At 39.9% G+C, this 21,383-nt stretch overlaps 4 protein-coding genes across 4 annotated transcripts in view; 2 read left to right on the top strand and 2 right to left on the bottom strand.

Annotated features, from left to right (window-relative positions):
• LOC145480485 (hsp70/Hsp90 co-chaperone CNS1 homolog) overlaps positions 1-22 on the top strand; it is a 3,385-nt gene extending 3,363 nt beyond the window's left edge. Inside the window, exon 3 of the mRNA XM_081458732.1 lies at positions 1-22. This exon is cut by the window's left edge and continues 96 nt beyond it. Coding sequence (XP_081314858.1) covers positions 1-22 — 22 coding nt within the window.
• Positions 1-21,383, bottom strand: part of LOC145481786 (WD repeat-containing protein 70-like) — a 112,074-nt gene that overhangs the window by 44,253 nt on the left and 46,438 nt on the right. The window lies entirely within an intron of this gene.
• On the top strand, positions 1,157-4,724 carry LOC145481774 (tetratricopeptide repeat protein 28-like). Its single transcript, XM_081460308.1, has one exon. It carries the CDS (start codon positions 1,211-1,213, stop codon positions 4,028-4,030), a length of 2,820 nt encoding a protein of 939 aa, XP_081316434.1. The 5' UTR covers positions 1,157-1,210; the 3' UTR covers positions 4,031-4,724.
• LOC145481773 (phosphatidylinositol 4,5-bisphosphate 3-kinase catalytic subunit beta isoform-like) overlaps positions 5,521-21,383 on the bottom strand; it is a 30,112-nt gene continuing 14,249 nt past the window's right edge. Inside the window, exons 4-19 of the mRNA XM_081460307.1 lie at positions 19,575-19,799; positions 19,058-19,099; positions 17,998-18,101; positions 17,781-17,865; positions 16,481-16,602; positions 15,776-15,815; positions 15,493-15,596; positions 13,835-13,934; positions 12,534-12,590; positions 12,229-12,347; positions 11,621-11,730; positions 10,908-10,986; positions 10,076-10,243; positions 9,557-9,674; positions 8,892-9,037; positions 5,521-7,752 (exon numbers count right to left, since the gene is read on the bottom strand). Of these exons, the coding sequence (XP_081316433.1) occupies positions 7,485-7,752; positions 8,892-9,037; positions 9,557-9,674; positions 10,076-10,243; positions 10,908-10,986; positions 11,621-11,730; positions 12,229-12,347; positions 12,534-12,590; positions 13,835-13,934; positions 15,493-15,596; positions 15,776-15,815; positions 16,481-16,602; positions 17,781-17,865; positions 17,998-18,101; positions 19,058-19,099; positions 19,575-19,799 (1,887 nt within the window). The 3' untranslated portion in view covers positions 5,521-7,484. The remainder of the gene's footprint in view (positions 7,753-8,891; positions 9,038-9,556; positions 9,675-10,075; positions 10,244-10,907; positions 10,987-11,620; positions 11,731-12,228; positions 12,348-12,533; positions 12,591-13,834; positions 13,935-15,492; positions 15,597-15,775; positions 15,816-16,480; positions 16,603-17,780; positions 17,866-17,997; positions 18,102-19,057; positions 19,100-19,574; positions 19,800-21,383) is intronic.

The raw sequence follows: 21,383 nt of genomic DNA, 5'->3' as shown, positions 1-21,383 counted from the left end.
CTTAGTTCTTCTTGAACGGTGACAAAGGAAAAATGCAGTCAAACATCTTCGCTATTACCGCCCTCAGCCCGGGAACAACCGAATGAATGGGTAGAATACCCTAGATGTAGACTGTATTATCATCTTTCCGTTCAACCGTGTTTATGTTAGGAACAGATAACAGAAGAACGTTTTTTAGCCTTAAGAAGGTAGCAATGCTAAAGCATCGGATCTAACAAAGACAAACTTTCTTTAATCAACGAAAGAAAGACAACCAACGAAAGAGGGAGAAAAAAGAACAGAAAGAGAGAGAGAGAGAGAGAGAGAGAGAGAGAGAGAGAGAGAGAGAGAGAGAAGAGAAAATTAAAGAGAATGAAAAAAGAAGATGGGAAAGGATGAATGAAAGGAAGGAAGGAAGGGAGGAAAACATAAAAAAGAGTGAAAAGAAGTTGGAAATACAGGCAATGTACATATAGTCTTTGCATGGTGGCAAACCTTGACTGGATTAGCTTGATCAAAACAACAAAACATTGTTGGGAATGAAGAACAGACTTGAAGTGGTAATGTACAATGGTGGAGGAAGTCAAGTAGAAGGAAAGGTAAATGCAATTAATCCTCTCTGAAAATCTTTGGTCTGATAAGTTACATCATGCTCTTAGCATCCTCAGACTCATTTTGCAAAGGCCAACCCTTCTGACTTTGTTTAAAACCTGAAGGGGAATGATATAGGAAAAGGGACAAACAGACAGTCTGAACCAAAACCAACTAGGGATCCAATCCAAAAAGCCCCTCTAGATGTTAATGGAGACGTTAGCAGACAAACCAAAATCTCGCCTTTTTTTTATTACCATTTCAACTGCTATAAATGCGACATCCTCAAATCGTTCTTTTTCAATGATTTCACTGCGTGCAAAAAAAGTCCACCATCTTAGTGTGTTCTCTTTATACCCTCAGTCAATTTGTTGTGACCCAACTATAACCTATTGCCTCGTGCGCAATGGTGTAGTTTATCGTTTCAAGGTGAATAAATTGCTGCAACTACAATATTTTCTCAACAAATTTTCGACGTGTAGTTCCCACATCTATTACTACATATTACGTTTTTCTCAGACAGGGATGCCGTGCTGTAGAAAGTTCACACAAGACGTCAGAGATGGGTAACTTAGCTGGAGACGCACAAGACAGGGCGTGGCGGCACAGCGAGGCGGCTCGTTATAGAGACCTTGCTAGCATGTACAAAAGGCAAGGCCAAAACTTCAGATCTATCGAGTACTTCGAGAAGAGTCTTCAGATATACCATGGAATTGGAGACCGCAAAGAAGAAGGTGGAATCTACAATTGCCTTGGCGCTGTCTATGCTAACATCGGCCAACGTGAGAAAGCAGTAGAGTGTTTTGAAAATGAACTGGCAATATGTAAAGAGACTGGAAACAGCGAAGGAGCAGTTACGTGTTACAACAACCTGGGCGGAATCTACAATTACAATGGCCAATATGAAAACGCGATCAGTCATGTTGAAAAAGGGCTTGAGATTGCTGAAGAAACTGGATATGTGAAAGGGCAGAAAGACTCGTTCAGCAATCTGGGTACAATTTTCATTGAATGCGGCCAATATGAAAGAAGGATCGACTATTGCAAGAAATCTCTAGATATAATGAAAGAAAGCGGAGATAAACAGGGTGAAGTAAAATTATACAACCATCTTGGTCAAGCATATAATGCACTCGGCTTACACGACAAATCAATCAAGATTTCAGAGAAAGCTCTTGAAGCAAATGGTACGGCTGGAGACGGAAGAGAAAAATTCAATTCCTTTTACAACCTTGGCAGGGCGTATAGCGCTTTAGGAAGCTGCAAAAAGTCGGCGGAGTATTATGAGAAAGCCGTCAGTGCCAGTAAAGAAAACAAACAAAGTAAAAATGAGGCGTGTTGCTACAGCGATCTCGGTGTTGTCAATCAAGATATGGGACAGTATGAGAAGGCAATTGAGTATCACGAAAAAGCACTTTTAATTGCTGAAGAAAAAGGATACAAAAACGACATTGCAAAATGTTACAATAATCTTGGTTCAGGCTACAGTGCTCTCGGGCTATATGAGAAATCAACGGAATATGACAATCGCGCTTTACAGGTTTACAAGGCAGCAGAAGATACGAAAGGGGAAATGATCTGTCTCGTTAACCTCGGGGCTAAGTTGAAAGGCCTTGGCCAATATGAAGAATCTTTCGAGTGTCTAGAGAAGGGTCTTGAACTAAGTAGAACAACTGGCGACAAAGAAGTAGAGGCGACGTCTTATATCAACCTATCAAGTGTTTATATTGCTCTTGGTCAATATGAGAAATCGATGGAGTTGCTAAAGAAAGCAATTGATTCTACAAACGACACCAAACAACGAGCGGCTATTTACGCAAACATTGGAGAAGTAGCCAGTTCTCAATTGAAATATGATGAAGCGATCAGGTACCAAGAGCGAGTTCTCGAGATGATGAAAGCCTGCGCACTTGAAGACGAAAAACGCGTCACCGTGTTGTCTCAGTTAGGCGTAAGTTATGCTTTGGCTGCCGCCGACACGCCTGGTACTCATTTTGAAAAAGCACGCCATTACTTCCTTGAATCCATTGCAAGTCGTGAAAATATACGCGAAGATCTTAAGGACGAATACAAGATTATGGTAGATGATCAGAATATTGCACAATACGAAGCACTTGCCCTGATCTTAGCACGCCTGCAAGAAGTCGATGGCGCGTTAACCATTGCAGAACGGGGAAGACCTCGCGCCCTTGAGGATTTGATGTCCACGAAATACACCATTCAGAAACATAACGATGTCCATGCGTTAACATTGGATGAGTTGAGCTGTGTTTGGACTAAGCAAGGAAGCAATTTCCTTTTCCTAGCTATTCTATTGGTGAAATTATTCTCATTTGTGACCAAACCGGGCACAATGATTGGAAAGCCAGATGTTCTAACGAGGGAGTGTTCTACAAATCACAGCGATGACCTGCTGCAAGACTTGGTGATGGCAATCTGCAAATCATCACATTTTCGTCGACATGGCGAGTGTGAAGATCAGTCGTTATCAAGCCTCTACGCTGCTGAGTCGTTAACCTTGAAAGAGCGAAATGTAGAAGCAATGAGGCATCTGCGAAGTAAAGATGAATGCCGCGAGGAAGAAAGCGATCTGGAGGCAAATCTTTCCTCGCTGTACAAGATGATCATTTCTCCTGTTGCTGATCTCCTTGATGGCACAGAGATCGCCATTTGCCCTGAGGGTCACATGTTTAGGATACCCTTTGCAGCACTAAAGGATGTTAATGGGACGTACCTAGCAGAAAACTTCAGAATACGCTTGATTCCCTCCATGACAACACTCAAACCCATCCACGACTGTCCAGCGGATTATCACAGTCAGACAGAAGCGCTGGTTGTTGGAGATCCAAAAGTAGGCCGTGTAAAGCTCGACGGGAAAGTGACACATTTTCCTCCTTTACCAAATGCCAGAAGAGAGGTGAAGACGATTGCAAGGTTGTTACGGGTACCTCCTCTGGTAGGAGAGCAAGCTACAAAGCAAGAAGTCCTGCTGAGGATTCAAGAAGTGAGCCTGGTGCACATTGCTGCCCATGGTGATTCAGAAAGAGGAGAGATCGCTTTTGCACCTAATAAGTCTTGTCACGGTATTCCGAAGGAGAACGATTTTGTGCTAACTATGGCAGACATAGCAAGAGTCGGTATAAGAGCCAAGCTGGTGGTCCTTAGTTGTTGTCATAGTGGTTGTGGAAAGATCCTGAAAGCAGAGGGTGTTGTTGGCATTGCTCGGGCCTTCCTGGGGTCTGGTGCTCGTTCAGTTCTCGTCTCCTTGTGGGCTGTTGATGATGAAGCGACTAAAGCCTTCATGATCACGTTTTACGAGTATTTATTGCGTGACAAGCTGCTTGCAAGTGAAGCTCTCCACTTGTCTATGAAGAAGATGAGAGAATCACCACCGTATGGTGACGTTGTCTACTGGGCGCCATTTGTCCTAATTGGAGATGATGTAACGCTCGACCTGTAATAGCAGTTTTGTTATGACTTTCGCAAGATCAATAGGTGTTAAAGAACTAATTAGGCCAATCAGAACTCAGCAAAACATGTCCCGTTGGAAACTCATATGTCAAAACCAAAATTGGTTCCGATGGACTTCAAGCAATATCTTTATCTGATCTTCTTAGTCTAATTTTAATTGTCGAGTAGAAGTTAGCAAACCAAAGACCAAATTAAGGAAATGAACCATCACTCGTCATGAAAGAAACGCGAAAACTGTTATATATAGGAGTGTATCCATGGTATTAACCTGTACATAGTATTTTCGGTTAGAACTCTGTGTGTTTCACAAAAAAGATGGAATTAGTTCAGCTTTGAAGTACTGTAGTGATTCATTGTTGCGGCCGGAGCATTAGTTTATTGGAGAGCTTATAACTGAGGAAGTGCTTATTTGCCTTTTTTTTTATATACAAACATCAGAGCGTGATGCAGCACTTTAACGAACAACAACAAAACATTAACTAGAGAACTGTCGAACACCTGAACTAGGATAATCTAAGCACCATTGCTCAATTTGTTCAAAAATAGATTAAATATCTCACTACAGAATTTACTCGTCCATTCAGTGATCTGTCTAGCTATTCTATGTCCGCGCCTTAAATACCACTTTCGCAATGGAGGTGCCTACTGGAAGCGCTTATTAGAAAAGGGGGTGCTGACTGGAGGGGTGGGGACTAAATCGATTCTTTAACAGGGACAACGCATTTTAAGTAGAACTTGCTATTCGACCTGTCGATACGAAAGATTTAACTTTCGTTTAGGTTATGTCCACATCCCCTCGTATCTAACGCAAGCTATTTTCAACTATTGCTCGATAAGTTAGTTTAACCATGCCTTGGCTACGCTGGTACAACCGAAAGAGATTTTTTCTCCAAACTCTATCAAACCACAGAGCTTCGATATATGCGTTGTCATTACTTCTACACTTTCGAAATATGAGGAAATGTATGGCATTGCCGTAACGCTCCGAACGTCTCCAGAACATTGCCGGTGAGTTATAAATTTTAGTTCCAAGTAAGGGTAACCTTACCTTGGTAGTCGTTCGTCTTGTCTTTACGGCTCGAAATGCCAGGTGAATTTAATTAAGTTATTTGAAGAGTTTTGCGTTGTAGTTCCTTCTCGTGGCTATCGCTCGTGATGGGAAACGCGGTTGAGTGGTTACTGCCACTGCGTTTCTCATTTGCATAATAACGGGATGCGAGGCGAAATCGGGAAGAATCTACAAAATCGCCCGAAATTGTCTCACATACATGTTGGATTATATTGTGATGCAAATAACCGCGAAAAGGCTACAGCGCGTTTTCACTCACGTGACCAGCAGCCATGCAAATTTATTGAAGCCAAAGAAAATGTTTACATAAGAAAAGACTTGAACTCCCACAGGACTGGCTAGGTACAGCAACATGGCCGCCGTTTCATTGTTTTGGAACTCATACGCAGACAACACATGAAGACTTCATGAAATGTGGAACGCGTATATACACCAGATTTTATTAAAAATATCACTTGCTAAATTTGTTAACAATCAAGATATATTACTGTCTTTTAAAAATACCAAAAATAGTACCGCTAAACTAACACAAAAATCGAATGACTTTAAATGGTTTCAAATAATAATTTGTACAGTCCACGTCTCAACAAATTTCAGAAATATAAAACTTCACGTTTCTGCAAATTACTTGTTAGGGAGTTTACGAAACTACGACGGCGACGCCGAGGACAACGTCGATTAAAAAATGAATCTACTCTAAGTCATTTACTTTGTTTATCACTGTCAAAACTATCGCAAAACTAAATCCGGAACACAGCGATAAATTTGAAATAAAAATTGAAAAAAAAAATTAGCTGTCGCGCGTGGTTCACGTTCTCTAGACAACGCAGAATTTGGTCAAGTCACGTTGTTGTTTTGCAGAGGACGGCAAAGAAATGTACTGAGAATTATAAGGCACACGCACAGCCGTTGCACATGTACTGGTCATTAATTCTCTTGTTCAGGGACGCTCCCGTGGCCGTTGCCGTCGTGGATTCGTAAACTCCCTAATATTGACTCGCTCAAAACCTCTCAAGTGAATCTATGTCCAGGGTCACGTGTACTTAGGTCAGTCTAAGGAACTTTTTATGGTTCAGCTGGAAGCTCTTATGATTCTAGATTTGGCGGTGTCAAAAGGGGAACGGGACCTTTGGATTCACTCGGGTGCAGGTTTTGGGTGTCTAAAAAATAAAATTAAAAGGGAATATCCTCATGCAATCTCACCTTTCAAAGCCTTTCAAAGTAACTGTTACATTAAAAGCAGGTTGAGAAAACTATTCAAAAATTACAATCGTGCAAAAATTTAACACTAAGTTTAGTTAACTAAATTTCCCTAAAAATTAGATGTATTCGATTTTTTCCACAAACAATACTAAAGGCAACTTTAAGCTGCAGCACAATTCATACTTACACTGTAATACTAGGCAAAACGTCCTTAAAACTGGCTATATTTGAAATTTCATTCAAAAAGAAATTGCTAAAATGTTTTTTTTTTTAACTCCAGTAAAAATTAAAAGTTAATTTTCTAAGACTAGCTACCTCCCACTCCGGGAAACAACTGTTACATTACAAGGAGGTCGAGAAAATTTTTCAAAAATCACAATTGTGAAAAAATTTGACACTAAGTTTAGTAACCTAAACTTCCCTAAAAATTACATGTATTCGATTTTTCCCAAACAATGCTAAACGCAACTTTAAGCTGCAGGACAATTCATACTTAAACTGTAATACTGGGCAAAATGTCCCAAAAACTTGCTACATTTGAATTTTTCATTCAAAAAAGAAATTGCTAAAATATTTTTTTTTACTCCAGTAAAAATTAAAAATAACTATCTAAGACTAGCTACTTCCCACTTCGTTCTATACATATCTTACAATAACTGCAATGCTAAAAACGTCGATCAGTAAGGTCGAACTATTACTTCCAGCTGCAAACTTATTTTCCTAAATTGACAGATGTCCACTATTGACTTTAGTAAAGCACAACAGAACACGATCAACGTTTAGTAGACGAAACAAGGGAAGACCTGCTCTGTTTTGCCTGACATGTCAGTAAATAAAACTTGTACAGGAGAAAAGAAAGTCAACGAAAAATTGCCTTCCTGTACACACGCGCTTATTAAAAGATACCTGTCAAGTAACTCTTTCTCTAGAATATTTACGCTCAGTTTCCAGCCAATCAATGAAGAGCTGCGTTCCTCTCCAGTCAATCAAGACCATGCAAAAGCGGGTCTCCGTGAGTTTTCCCGCGCTTTCTTGACGACTGCTGTCGGCCAATGGGCTTAAATGTCACGATGCTTCAGCCCTCGATCCTCTTGGTCAACACCGAACAAAATTTCGCAGGAAGTGAAGTAATCGTGGCTTAAAAGCCAGTACAATTTTTGGGCGATACTCTTTAAGGGTTATCTCTTTTTACATTGTGAGCAAACCAGTTCATTGACGTTGAAAAGCTGTTGTTGATGGCATGGTCGAACTTCTTCTTGAAGTCTTTGATGGCGTCTTCTTCTGAAAGAGACAGCACGAGTGTCTTTCTCAAGTAACCAATGTCGTCAAGTGACCGCAGCTCTGGGAGGCCAGCGGACAGCATCATGACAAACAGGTTGATCAGAAGAGGTCCCTTGCGGCGAAGTATCAGAAAGGCTCTTTCACAGAGCTGTTTAAACCTAAAACAAAGGGTAAAATAAATATAATTGTTACACCGCTCAACTCAAATACGTTTTCCGACTGGAGGAGAACGTGTCAATTGTCGCGGCTCAAAACTCACTAACTCCCTAGGGCGAAAAAACTCACTTACTCCCTAGGGCGAAAAAAACTCACTTACTCCCTAGGGAAACAACAACTTGAACGTTCGACACGCACACTATTAGGTCGTGCAGCTTGAAACCGCAGCAAATTTGCTGGCCAGCCGGCGTCAAGTAAATAATTCTTTCGCAGTTTTATGTTTTTTTTTTTTTTTTTGAGTTGAGAGGTATAGCAAAACACTCAATAAACTGGCCTCTACACGGGAAACAGTGAGTTTTGTTTCCTATCGACTTCAGTGTTACAATACTAAGTGTTTTCCCTTGGAGCCAGTCATTAAGTGCTTAGTGGCCTCGACCGCAATTAAGACAACTTTATTATAAAACCCAGTTAAATGTTCGGATGAAGTAACGCGTGTTAGTAAGTCTTAGAGAGCAAACTCGCTCTAATGTGCCTGGAGGTTCCAGAGTCTAATTCTCTTGGAAATGCAAACTCTTATTCTTGCAACTGCAACTGCTGCTACTAATTTACAGGACACAAGCTTAACTGAGCCTGGAATTCTGCCCAAGAGAGACTCAGATGGCTCAAAACAAGATACATGTACTTGAACTTATACGCGGCCGTACATTACCTGCAAAAAATGTCGGACTATTTAATTTCGGACAAAAAAAAGTGTCCGAAAATAAAACTGTCCGCAAATTTTTAATCGTCCGAAATATTTACATTACAATGTAATAACTTTTAAGTGGCTCCAAAGATCTTAGTTTCCTTTATGGAGCGAACTGTAATTGACACTGCTTGGGATATGTAACGTCTTGATAGAATTTGAATGTGTTATTTATTTTGTGTTATAAAACTGCAGTGAAACTTTCATTTTCACAATCTTGTTTCAGTCTCATTCTTATTTTGTTGGCGTAAATTCGCGTTAGCTATGTTTCAGGAAAATGTCCGAAACTTTTTTGATATCCGATAAGAAGTGTCCGAAGGTTAAATGTCCGAACGTTTTTGCAAGTAATGTATATTTGGACCCAAATAATGGCACAAAGGAGAATAGAAAGATTACTTTTCAAACTCCACCGCGTCTTTTCCCTTGCCCCCAGAAATCACGTGTACAAAATGATCGGTGAGTACAAAGGGCACTCGTTCCCTCCGAACTCCAAACTTGCTCTTGAAGTTCCCCAGGATGTGGCCGAAATCGATGTGGAACAGCTGTAAAGAAAACGAATTGCGGATTAAACATCGAACTGTTGATAATCAATGTGCAGTTTGTCCTTTAAAAGTGACACACTGTAGTTAAGTATCAACAACAGTTTCTCAAAATACAAAGTGAGAAACAAAGAACGACGTTTCACTCCTCCAGGTAAAATTACAAAAGTCTGTGTTCCGGCCAAAAAGGCCCACAATCGGCAGAGTTCATATCGGTTTCTGTGGCATAAAATGGCTAGAGTATTTCGTCTCTTGTCTTAGTATGTGAAAGGTCTCCCGCAATCAGCTCGCTTAGCTTCACTAGCCATGTTTTGCCGCTCTCAGCCCCACTATGTTCCCCCCCGTCCCCCTCCCCCCTACAAGGGATGCTAGTCCATTGCAAATTATCCCCAGGATTTTTTCAAGCTGTCCCCACAATATTCACCGGTACTCATTTATACACTTGAGTAGAAGAGAGGCACCGTGAGAGATACTTACTGGGGTAATGTTGTCTTTTCTGTTTTGTGATTCTAATGAACCTACCTGTCCTGTTTTCTTCACCATAATGTTGTCACTGTGCCTGTCACCCACCCCCAGGACATACGTAGCCACACAGTACCCTGCACAGGAAAGCGTGAAACGACGAACAGCCTCGATTAAACTACAGAGGAAACATAAACAGAGTAATAGTTACAATTCAGGCTTGAACAAACACACACAAAAACAAACACAAAACAAACACAAAAGAAAAATAAAACATGGTACGCGAGCCAAAGCCTAAGGAGCAGTGATAACTAGTGCATTTCAATCATCAAGACTTCAAAATATATATATAAAAATTTTGGGAGTGCTTGGAAGACAATCTCTCCAAAGCATGAAGTTACCTTGATATTCGATTGAATTACCTTATCCTAGTGTGGAGAATAACTCAGAATGCGATCCAATGATGATTCATGGATAAATTTCATCTGAGATTTTTCCATGTCTGAAAATCTAATCACGCGCGTTCCACAGATTTTCTTTCAGGATTTCTAAACTCAGTGCAAACACTGCAATACACACCTCTCTTCAGTAGCATGGTATTCCTTTAGCCAATCCCAAATACAGTTCTTAGCGAAGGTTGCAGCAACACCTTTATTTTTCTGTAGCTTGGCTATAGTCTCCGCATCATGGACGACCTCGATCATTCCGATAGAACTGCCAGTGGACAAACAACCATACGGGATCATTCTGGAAGACAAAGGATTAGAGTAGTTAAGCTTGCTTTTGAGTGACCAATCAGGTCGGCGCTTCAAAGGCCATTTCCGAATTACTTTTAGCCTCTTTCTCAAAGCGAGTCTTGGTGCCCATCCTTTGATATGAAAATGAGATTTCATTCACATGCAAATTAACCTCACTTTCATATGGATGGTTGAGCACCAAGCCTCGCTTTGATAGAGAGGCTAAAGGTAATTCGGAAATGGGCTATTCTGGTTTCCGTAGGATGAAGCGACTAGGCTTATTTCCCCCCCCCCCCCCCGCCCCCCACCACCCTGGATAGGATGTTAGTCCATCAATACCGCTAGAACAACACCAATTCTCCTGGTACCCGTTTATACATCTGGGTGGTGAAAGGCATTACAATTGGAGTAGAAAACCTTGCCTAAGACCACAAGCCAGGGCTCGAACCAAGACCACTCAATCCGGAGTCCAGCGCACTGACTGTTCAGCCACCCAGCTTCCCACAAAAAATGGAATACGTTTAAGATTAAAACATTTGTTTCAATCCATTTAGTAGCCAATTACAGTGTAGGATGTCAAAAATGGGTATAACTCTGATTTCTGCAGCATGAAGTGATGAGGAGTTTTTCTACTCCCTCCTACGTGGAATGCCAAAGAGTGCCACAGAACTTACCCTAAATCCAGGCCTTCATTTTGCCAAATCCTGTCCATGATCTTAAACAGTTGTAACGTTAGCATGTCCTGACGAAGATCTGGGTAACATGAACAAACAGAGCTTATTTCAGATCCCGTTTACAAGTAAGTGTTATATCCACAATAATTTGGAAGGTCATTTTTGCTCTTCTTCCATTCACTGCTTTCAGAGGGACAACAGAATACATTTCATTCAACATTGGGGTACAAGTAAGTGTATGGAGCTGGAAGGCAGAGGTGTCAACGAGAGAACATGTTCTGAGCCCCCGGAATAAGTGTCCCAATGAACTGTGACACCCTGATGTCTCCTTCACAGGTATTAATTGGATTTCATGCCAGGTGAAGAGTTGCTGGACAAGCATGGCTGCCAAGGAAACTACTCCATGTTCGCTGGGGAGGAATGGGTGACGAGCTACATCTGCAGGAACAACTGTGTAGGAGGCTCATCTTGGAAGGAATTTGCTTACTTTTCAATGAACTACAAGGAGCAAAACAGAATAACCCTCTGGTTTTGATTAAAATATCACATAACGCATGAAGAAAGAGGACAATCAAAATGGGTTGATGAAATATCAAATTCTCCCAACTACGACCATGAGAAACCTATGAAGATCACTAGGGAGAATTTCTATGTTGACTTCAGGTTGAAGAATTTCAGGTGAGAATTAGAAGTAATATATAATCCACACTCACCATCGCCATTCTTGAAGATAATGCGCACCAGGTCTCCCAACTCATCCAAATTTTCAAACACCAAGTACAGAGGCCGCATTTTGGAATCCATAAACTTGCACTGTTCAACTCTAAGAGAAAAGGCAAGAAAGAAATTACCCAGTCACAGAAAACATTAAGCTAGTATATCAAGAGCTCAAGGTAGGGGGGGGGGGAGGGGACAAGGGGAAGGGGGAGGTAGAGAAAGAGTAAATCAAGTCTGGCCAATATCTGGGCGGGGGGGGGGGGAGTCTTATACTTCCGTCTTGCCCTACGGTAGCTACATATACCCCCTGTACTGCAGAGTGTATAACAGGCTGCTTGCAATGGCTTTGGAAATCAGAACTTTGATGGAGCATTAATTAAGCACTAGTGACACGACAGTCATGGGTTCTTTTTTCCTGAAGCCATGAAGTTACAGTGTACCTTTCAAGCATTGTTGCAATTGCTTTAATTACAAACACAACTATGCTGTCTACTTGCTTTCCTCAATCAACACGCTATTAGCGGTTCTTAATTCTTTCATTTATACTTGTCACAACCAAGAAATCACCAACATGTGTTGAACAAGTCAGGGCAGAATGTCTTACTTCAAATGTCGCAGCTTGTAACTTGGATCAAGAGGAGAGCTGACTTTAGATAAAGCTCCTTGGTAAGTTTTCTGACGAAAAAGGTCCTTCATTGTTAATAAACCTTTTTCCTTTTTTTCCTGAAACACAGAGAATATTTTTTATCTATTTGCTGCTGCAGTACTTTCAACTTTCACCACCAGACGATACACAGTATAAAATATCTTGCATAACAAAGGTTTAACTTTTCCTAGCTTTAATGCTTTCTTGTTTTAATGTAAACATCAACTTATGATTGATACAAAAAACTCATTAATTTTCAATACCCTGTCTATAAGCTGTAGTAACTCGGTGACAGCCTTCATCTTGTTAAGAGCATGGGCCTGCAAAATGTAAAGTTATGAGGTCAATTGCCTATTTTGTGTATAGTTTCCTACTGTAATTTATATTTATTCATTTCTTTGTCGCATATGATTCATAACAAATGTCTTGGAATACTTAATGTTAATCCGTTTTCTTATCTTAACTTTCTTTGTCTCTCTTGCCCTTATAAAAAGGTTGTGATCTGTGCCACCTCAGTGGCCCATCTTCCCCTTCCAAGGGGACAAAGAACTAACTACCAGGGGCCTGCAAAATGTAAAATATTTTCTCGGCTAAGATTTTCACTGAGCTGGTCACTATCTTTTGCGAGAAACCTGGAACAAAATTTTCGTGCCCAATCTTTCCCAACGCCTTGAATGCAGAGGAACCAAGCTTCGTGTTTACAAGATGTCGGATGGAGAATACAGAAAAAGAATGCGCTAAACAAGTGCTCAAAACAAGATTTTATTTCAGTTACGTTACTCGTTATAAAGTAACTGATATCCGGGAATTATTTCAAACTTCTCATTTACATGGTTTGATACGGTTCAGTTATCAAATGATTGTATGTGCGTAACCTTAAAACCGTTCGTTGTTCTTTACAGAGTGATCGCTCGTCAAACTCCAGCTGGCGATCAACTCTCTCCCTGCCAGAGAATTTCACCGCCAGGTGGCGCTCAGCGACAACCCTGAACTACTGTACACATGCTCAGTGAGTTAAAGTCAGAGAGATCTGTGTCATGAAGCTTGATTTCACTTCTACTCAGCAATTCTACTCAGAGAGAAGGACCACTCCTTGTTAGCATTCAAATATTCCTATTATTCCATGTATTATCCCAAGAACATATGTAGCCAATTCCACATTAAATGGTCAACATGTTAATTCATTAAGACAGATGATCATATCATTAGGTGGCCGTGCACGTCCATGTACATGTACATGCAAGGTACATGCATCTAAAACGACTCCAAAACATCTGATCAATAAAACATTAAAATTAACATACCTGATTACTTCATTTGGTGTCAACTTTGACACTAAATTTCAATAATACTGTAATTTAATATCGGTACATACATGTATGCATCCCCATGCATCAGGTACATTACACCACGTCTGATACATGTTCATACCAAGCATTTCAGAAGCAACCCCTTTTCTAAAACTTTGACTCCGAGAATTCTCGGAGGTGGAATCCTACATGAATAACGTATAACCTGTAGGCCAATCGTCTGATCGGAGTGTTTACACAAAACCCATACTAACCTGGCGCTGCAGACTTTTCATGTGTGACGGCGCACCACGACAATAAGCCTCTAACATCAGACCAAACCTTACTGATACTTCTGGGTTATCCATTTCAGCTCTGATGGACAAATTCAAATAACAGCAGCTATACATGTAAGTACTGAGTAACTTCTCCATTTAGATGCAATCAATTATTAGTACAGCCACGTCACAAAAATCAAGTGCCTGGCTACCTCTGAATAAAGGTACCGTAATAATTTCAACCAAATTCTCCTTACAAGACAAAACAATCATGCACAATGTAATTGGTTATTTCAATAAGGAGAATTCACCCACCGTAATTTAACTTCTGCTTGCAGGCAGAAAAGTTGTAGAGATATAACTAAAAACACTCAGATATTAAAATGGAGACTGGCATTTGGATGAATGTGTTAGTTAGTAAGTAAGTAAGAGACTTTATTTTATGAGGGTGACATGTAACAGTAACTAACACTACTGATGAACTTGTGGCCCTCTAAAAAAAGACAAAAATACAATTCAGGAAAACAATGTACAGGAAAGCAAAGTACACTTCTATCGAGCTATAGAAACACAAGTGGAGGTTTGGGAGAACGAGAAGTGCTGTGGGAACACCAGCCGCAGGCGAGTGTTTCCACAGCTTTTTCTAGTTTTCCCAAACTTTCACGAGTGTTTCTATAACTCGATAGAAACACAGAGAACAAGTTTAATTTAAGAAATAGAAAACATGTACCGTGTTTCTATCGAGTTATAGAAACACGAGTGGAAGTTTGGGAGAACAAGAAATGCTGTGGGAACACCAGCCGCAGGCAAGTGTTTCCACAGCTTTTTCGAGTTCTCCCAAACTTTCACGAGTGTTTCCATAACTCAATAGAAACATGGAGAACATGTTTTCTATTTCTTTTAGGAAACACTGCGACGAAAAAAATAAAAACAGCTTGTTCACTTTGATCATCAAAATGTAACTTCTCTTCGCTTGCGCCATGGATACGTCAACAGCTCGTGTTAGTTCCGTGTTTCCATCGAGTTATAGAAACACGATTTTTAACCAATCAGCACGCGTATTTCCTGAAGGCTGTTTTCTAAATTTCTTTCAGAAAACACCGCGTCAAAAAAAGGGAAACAGCTTGTTTACTTTAAAATCAAAATGTTAATTCTCTTCGCTCATGCCATCATTTCGTCAACAGCTTGTGCCAGTGGTGTGTTGCTATCGAGTTTTAGTGTAAAACTAATAGCGTTCTATCACGAATGCCGTTCTCTGATTGGCTGCGCTACTCACTATCTATTCTGTGACAGATAGTGAGTAGCGTGGCAGTGTGCGCTTGTTAACAAAATGACGGCTGCTTCTTGGCGTTTTCGAAGTGTCTGTGAAGGGGATCTAGGTAAAGTTTTGAACGACTAGTAGATTTATACTAAAACAAATAGATTATTCGTTCTCGATTTCTATGCGTGATAGTTGACTTGGGCCGCGCCGTTGTCAACTATCACGCGATAGAAATCGAGAGCGAATAATCTAATTGCTTAATAGAAACACGGTTAAGAACCAATCAGCGTGCATATTTTCTTAGGTCTGTTTTCTAAGTATACAATAATTATTATGTACATGTATGTACAGTGTACATTGTACATTGTAAATAAAGGTGAAGAGTTCATTTTACCTGAGAAACCAAAACAACTGATGCCCAAAGTGCTGATTCTTAAGAGCTCTCTTGAGTAAAAACTCTGCCAAGTCATTATCAAGGTATGATTCATACTTTAGAACCTGCAGAAAGGACAAAAACAAATGTAAACATCAAGGGTTCCCTCTTGAGACGCACAATAACCAGTGTACCCCTCATATCTGTCCACTTGGCAAGGTACAAATGTGCGTTCACCGCTGAGTGAAAAATGTCAAAAATTCCATCACTGGGATCAAGAGAATCTAACAAGAAACTTGTTTACCTGGACTAGCTGAAGAAGATACTGTGAAATTTCCCTGTCACTGCAAAGAGAAATTTGAGGCAACAAAGTCTTAAGCCCATAACTAAATGCATACACATACGTGTACAGTACCAATAACTGTTCAAGTGTGTTCGCAGGGGTTTCATTACAGACCAGGTACCGGGCAAATTGATCAGCTGTGAGAATGAGTTTGCCCGCTTGGTTTGACCATCTACAGGAAAATTTTTCTTTTAAAGAAGTTCAATTCAAAAAGTTTTACTTTGTGAAAACCGGTTGCCCTCTTGCTGAAAACATTAATGGAGCCCCAGTGGGTGTAGCAAAGGTATAAGATTTGAGAGGGCAACTACATGTAACCCTAACCTAAAAAGCCGTGTAGACAAACTAAAAATCTGTTTTAGTGTGTAATCTAGTTTCTAATTTACTTTCTGTAATGCCATTCAGATGTGTAAATAACCAATCACCATTCTAAGTTATTACAGAATGATCCATGTAATAAAAAAACTTACTGTAATTCACAATTCTTATTTCATCCCAAATACTATGCACATGCAAATTTTACATGTACATATATGTGCAATGTCATAGTTTTAAATGACATACCACAATTACAAACAATTGTAACACCAACTACACGTAGCAACTCCGTCATTGCTAGATCACCATAGCGTAGTAAAGTTATCCAACATAATTCAACAAAATACCCACCTCATTTTTTCAATGCACTGCACTGCAATCTTCCTCACTTCCTGGTCAGCATACGTGAAATCCAACAGTTCTAAAGCCTGCTCTGGATCCAGCCTGGGCCAAGTTTGAAGCAGAATTTGCATCTGAAAACATTATATATTAAATAATTATAAATTATTTCTGGTATTTTACAGTACACATAAATTATATTTTATGATGATCTTCTTATCAAACTATACCAAAAATTTTGAAATAAAATGAATTGTCGAAGTTTTTACAAGCTCTAAATGTTAGCATCCGAATAACCTTTTGAAAGCTGTAAGTGAAAGCGAATTGATTGTTTTTCGCTTAATAGGGCTCACTTATTTAATTTGTCCCTAATGTCTGCAAACATGTTTTCGTTGTAAATATGTCAAACTAGCTACAGTAAAATTTGAGGGCAAACAAAACAAAATTCCCTTTGACTTACAAGTAGCTTTCAAAAAGGACCTAAAAGATGATTCGGATGCTCATGTTAAAAGGTCGTGAAAAATTCAACTATTCATTTTATTTCAAAATTAAATGTTTGGTATAGTTTGATAGCCAGCTCTATAAACTTTAATTTGACATACGGGTTTAACAAATCGAATATGGTTTAGCGTGGTCTGTACTCTTATCGACAGCGAGTACGCGTGGATGTAGTGGACTCACGAGGCCCAGCCGAGTGAGTCCACAACAAATTTTGACCACTGTGATGACATGTACTCGTTGTCAATAAGAGTACAGACCACGCCAAACCACATTCAATTCGTTTTTTACCACTGACAATATCAAAGATAACGAAAGAAATCTTCGTCACGATTTGTTGACAATTGAATACTCGGACTTGAAAGTGCACGCGCCGCAGGGCTTGTCAGGGTAATTTTAAAGTTGCACTCATCCAGAGAGCCAGCTGAGCTTATTAAGCCTACTTACGATAGTTAGTTTTCTTCCTAGTTACCTCGGCAGGGGTAATTTACACAACACTGAATGCCTAATGCCAAATGCCAAATTCCCTGTTTTTGTCCCGTTAGTTTCACTTGTGTTTGCTTAGGGCTACAGTACCTTTTATTTTTTGGAACGGGCCAAATACAACATCGCTAATGCTGTCCTTTAAAACAAATAAATACTAACCGCAAGCAAATATGAGCGCAATTAACCCAAAACAAAACATGTATTTTGGGTTTGGCATTCTGCATTTCGTGTTCAGTGTTCTGCAAAATTCCCCCACCATAGCTACATCCCTGGGATTTGGGCACTTAAATGAAAGCTTGATACAATATACATGTTTACTAATACATACCAAAGCAACATCTTTATTGCTGTTCCACTTCACACAACACAACAGTTTTGCTAGAGCATACGGAAAATGTTCTCGACAGTCAATTCTGCAAGAATGATACCTACTGTTAGTTTTGGAACCACACAACAATAGCAGATGTTAGAGCATAAGATACATTGTAAAGCTGACGAGATTAAAATTAACCAGGCAGAGATCACTGAAGATCAAGAAGACAAACCTCCTCTCCCAAACAAGCTCCTTTTCTTGTTCAAAGATTGGGGCCAAGGGTTCACGGTTTACAATCTGCCTTAGTTGCTCAATCAATGTTTCATCTGCTCCTCCCTATTGCAGTAAATTGACAATAGATTTGTTGAATATTTTATTCTATGTGCCGTAACTTGCAGCGCTCTGTAGTCACTGTCTGTCTTTGGAGTACTAGCACAAGGTAGCACTTGACTGATTTATCTAACCGGTGACCATGATAAAGCTTGGCAGCAGCTTGAAAACTCGCTGCAGCAGTCACGGTCAAACTGGAAACTGTTCTTTTGACAGCAACTCTGCAATGTTACAGCACAACTTGCAACTGTCGATTCATAATTTGCTATTGCAAGTGGTGACAGAGGATCTGTTTTATTTTTGGCTAGTTCTGGTTTTCATTTTGCCATATATTGATGAAATAACACTTTGGTGTCAAGGTGGAGAAAAGAATTGGTCAAGAGTTAATCAACAGACTGCAGGAAATAAGTGGATGAAAATCAGTAAAAAACTGGAAACCTATTTTCACAATTGAATATGCGTGAATCCACAACGAGTGGAGCAAATTAATATTCTTCAGTGCATCTCCCCAGCTTTGTAATTTCAACCCAGCCTGTTGCTTATTTCTCTAAATCTGTTAATATTTAAACCATAAAGGAAAGGGAAATTATCTAAGTTCCTTCTTTTTGATACAGAGGTTTTTCAACGTGTACCTAGGAAAATGACAACTTGCTCAGACAAGTAAACTTGAATTGAAAGTTAGAAGTTGCTTTCCACAAACACTGCTAGTCAATGTTTGAACATTGCAGAGATCCCATCAAAACAACATCTGCTATGACTGAAATTTAGCTTTATCAACTTCATGTGTACAATGCTGTAGTAATTGCTGTGGGGTGAAGCTGATAGAAACCTTGAATTTGCATTTAGTTGAGCTTGACGGATAAATTAAAGTTAAAGCAAATTAAGTCAATTTGTTTTTGCTTGATGCAAATTAAATCACATCACAGTTCAAAACTTAGGCCTACAAGGTAGAATGTACTCACAAAAATGTTGAAGTCAGTAACTTTTGCAGCTAGTTCAGCAATCTACACATACAACAAAAAGAAACAGAAACCCTTTCAGGTGCAAACTTGAAAACGTCAATTCTTTTAACTTCATTATTACACTGCAAATGTCTTCTTAGTGTTAAAATATAGTTTAGAGACTGATGATTGTGATCATCAGTCATCATCAAAAAGGCAACATTCCCTATGTGATGACTTTCTTCATACAAGTACATGTACTTACAAATTGTACCTGTTAGAAATATATTGACAATGGAAAGAGCAACACTGATCAGTCACAACTTACAAAGGCTGCTTATTTATTGGATCTTATTGATATCAATATTTGAACATCTCACATCAGGTGCATTGAATAAATTATGGCTACTGTCTGGAAAAATTTACGTTTTGTTCTGGGGTGAAATTGCAGCCTAATATCTACAAAATTGTGTGGCTTATACATCCACATTTACATAATTTCCAATGGTGATGCCATTAAAATCACACAACATCTTACCTTCTCAAATGATGGATACACAACAGCATGGGAGTAACTTGGAAATTCAATGCTGAGTGAGACTGAGGTAGCAGTGTTGATATTGGACACCACTGTGCCAACTGGATTGAGTTGATCTGCCATTGTTTCAGGTACAGGCCATGCAAAGAGCTTCAATGGACCCGACCGCAGCTTACCCTGGTAATCAAACAGGGTCGTGTTGACCCATGCAACGGGAATGGTTTCCTAGAAAGACAAAACAAATATACAAACTACGTTGATTAATTTTGTAATTAATTTTTCATTTTATTTTGTTAAGTGTTAAAATAGTATTTTTCAAGATCTTTTTGTTATTTAAAGCAACACATCTTTAACAAATTACAATTACAGAAATGTGCTGTTCTATTACTACACCCATACTACACTGTCTACTTACAGGTGTCTTTACACCATGTGCTACTATTAAACTTATCAGACGAGTGACCAATCCATACCTTGAGATAGGGGGTGCGGAGGGGGAGGTTCTGCTTGCCCTACCGGCTTTTCTTCCTTCTGCGATTTTTTCTTTTTTGACCCACAATAAGGATACAATAAATATACATGGGGAAACAAACAACTAATAAAATTTAATAGATATTACATCTTGATGACCTTGATGACCTTGATGATCTTGTATACTCTAAAACTGTCATAATTGTGGTATACAGTCAATGTTAATTACTTGAATGTAACTTTCATTATGTGGGTGGTGTCGTGGCAATGAACCAATAAACCAGGCAAGAGATACGTTTAGAACATCATGTTATGCAGACTCGAAGAACTAGAAGAATATGCAAATACACACAAGCATGCGAATAACTTTGGTCATGTGACCGGAACTGCAAACAGTGTGAAACCAGAACTGAATATTACATCCCCTTTTTTCCAAAAATGAGAAAAAAAACAAAAAACAAAGCTATTCTGAACCTTAAGTTAACAACAAAAATAATAGAAAAAATGATAACCGTTCAGCACAGTTCTACAGGGTTAATCCCTTGAGACAGTGTTCCTCTTAACGTGACTAAATAAATTTAACTTAAATGTCCATCCTGGAAGGTGCCTTGACCACCTGTACTTGGGGCTGAGGTGACTGGCTGAGCTACTCCTGGGGTTGGACTGGCAGATTGAGCAGCTCCTGGGTTTGGACTGACTGGTTGAGCAGCCGGTGGTACTGGACCTGCACTGTTCCTAGGGGTAGACTGGCTCGGTATGTTAATAGGAAAATTAATTCCAGGAGAGGAACTGCGAACTTGATTGCTCTTAAGGTCAAACTTGACCTGCTTGGGGTAAGCTTGAGGGACCTGCTGTATTTGGGATCGATTGCGGCACAGCTCTTTTCCACTTGGCGTGGACACTATGTAAGACTGAGGGAGACCTCCAGCTTTATCCAGCACTACAGCTGGCTTCCATTCCTGTGTCTTTGGATTTTGAATGGTCACTTGCAGTCCTGGAACCAGGCTGGGTGTAGCAGTGGTGTGCTGGTCATGGTAATACTTCTGTTGTGCCTACCTCTCTTCCAGTCTGCTGATGACATCATGAGCATGGGTGTGGTCACTTTGGATTTTCCTCGGTAGATTGTCCCGCACCTGTCTTCCGAGCAGTAGCTCTACTAGTAATGGCAACTTGTTGTCAATTGGAGTCGTTCAGAGACATAGAAGGGCTATGTTTGGGTCTGAGTTAGACCTCTTGGCTTTCTTGAGGGTTCTTTTCACGCTTTTGACTTGGCTCTCAATGAACCCATTACTACGTGGGTAGATGGGAGAACTTGTCACATGACTGAAACCATACTCC

This window comes from Orbicella franksi, chromosome 3, assembly GCF_964199315.1.
Source record: "Orbicella franksi chromosome 3, jaOrbFran1.1, whole genome shotgun sequence".
NCBI classification, from domain to species: domain Eukaryota; kingdom Metazoa; phylum Cnidaria; class Anthozoa; order Scleractinia; family Merulinidae; genus Orbicella; species Orbicella franksi.
The sequence above is the reverse complement of the archived record's forward strand: the minus strand, read 5'-3'. Positions and strand labels throughout refer to the sequence as shown.

What these genes read in the sequence shown, in the direction of transcription:
- LOC145481774 (XM_081460308.1), top strand. Translation starts at nt 1,211, where the DNA reads ATGTACAAAAGGCAAGGCCAAAACTTCAGATCTATCGAGTACTTCGAG.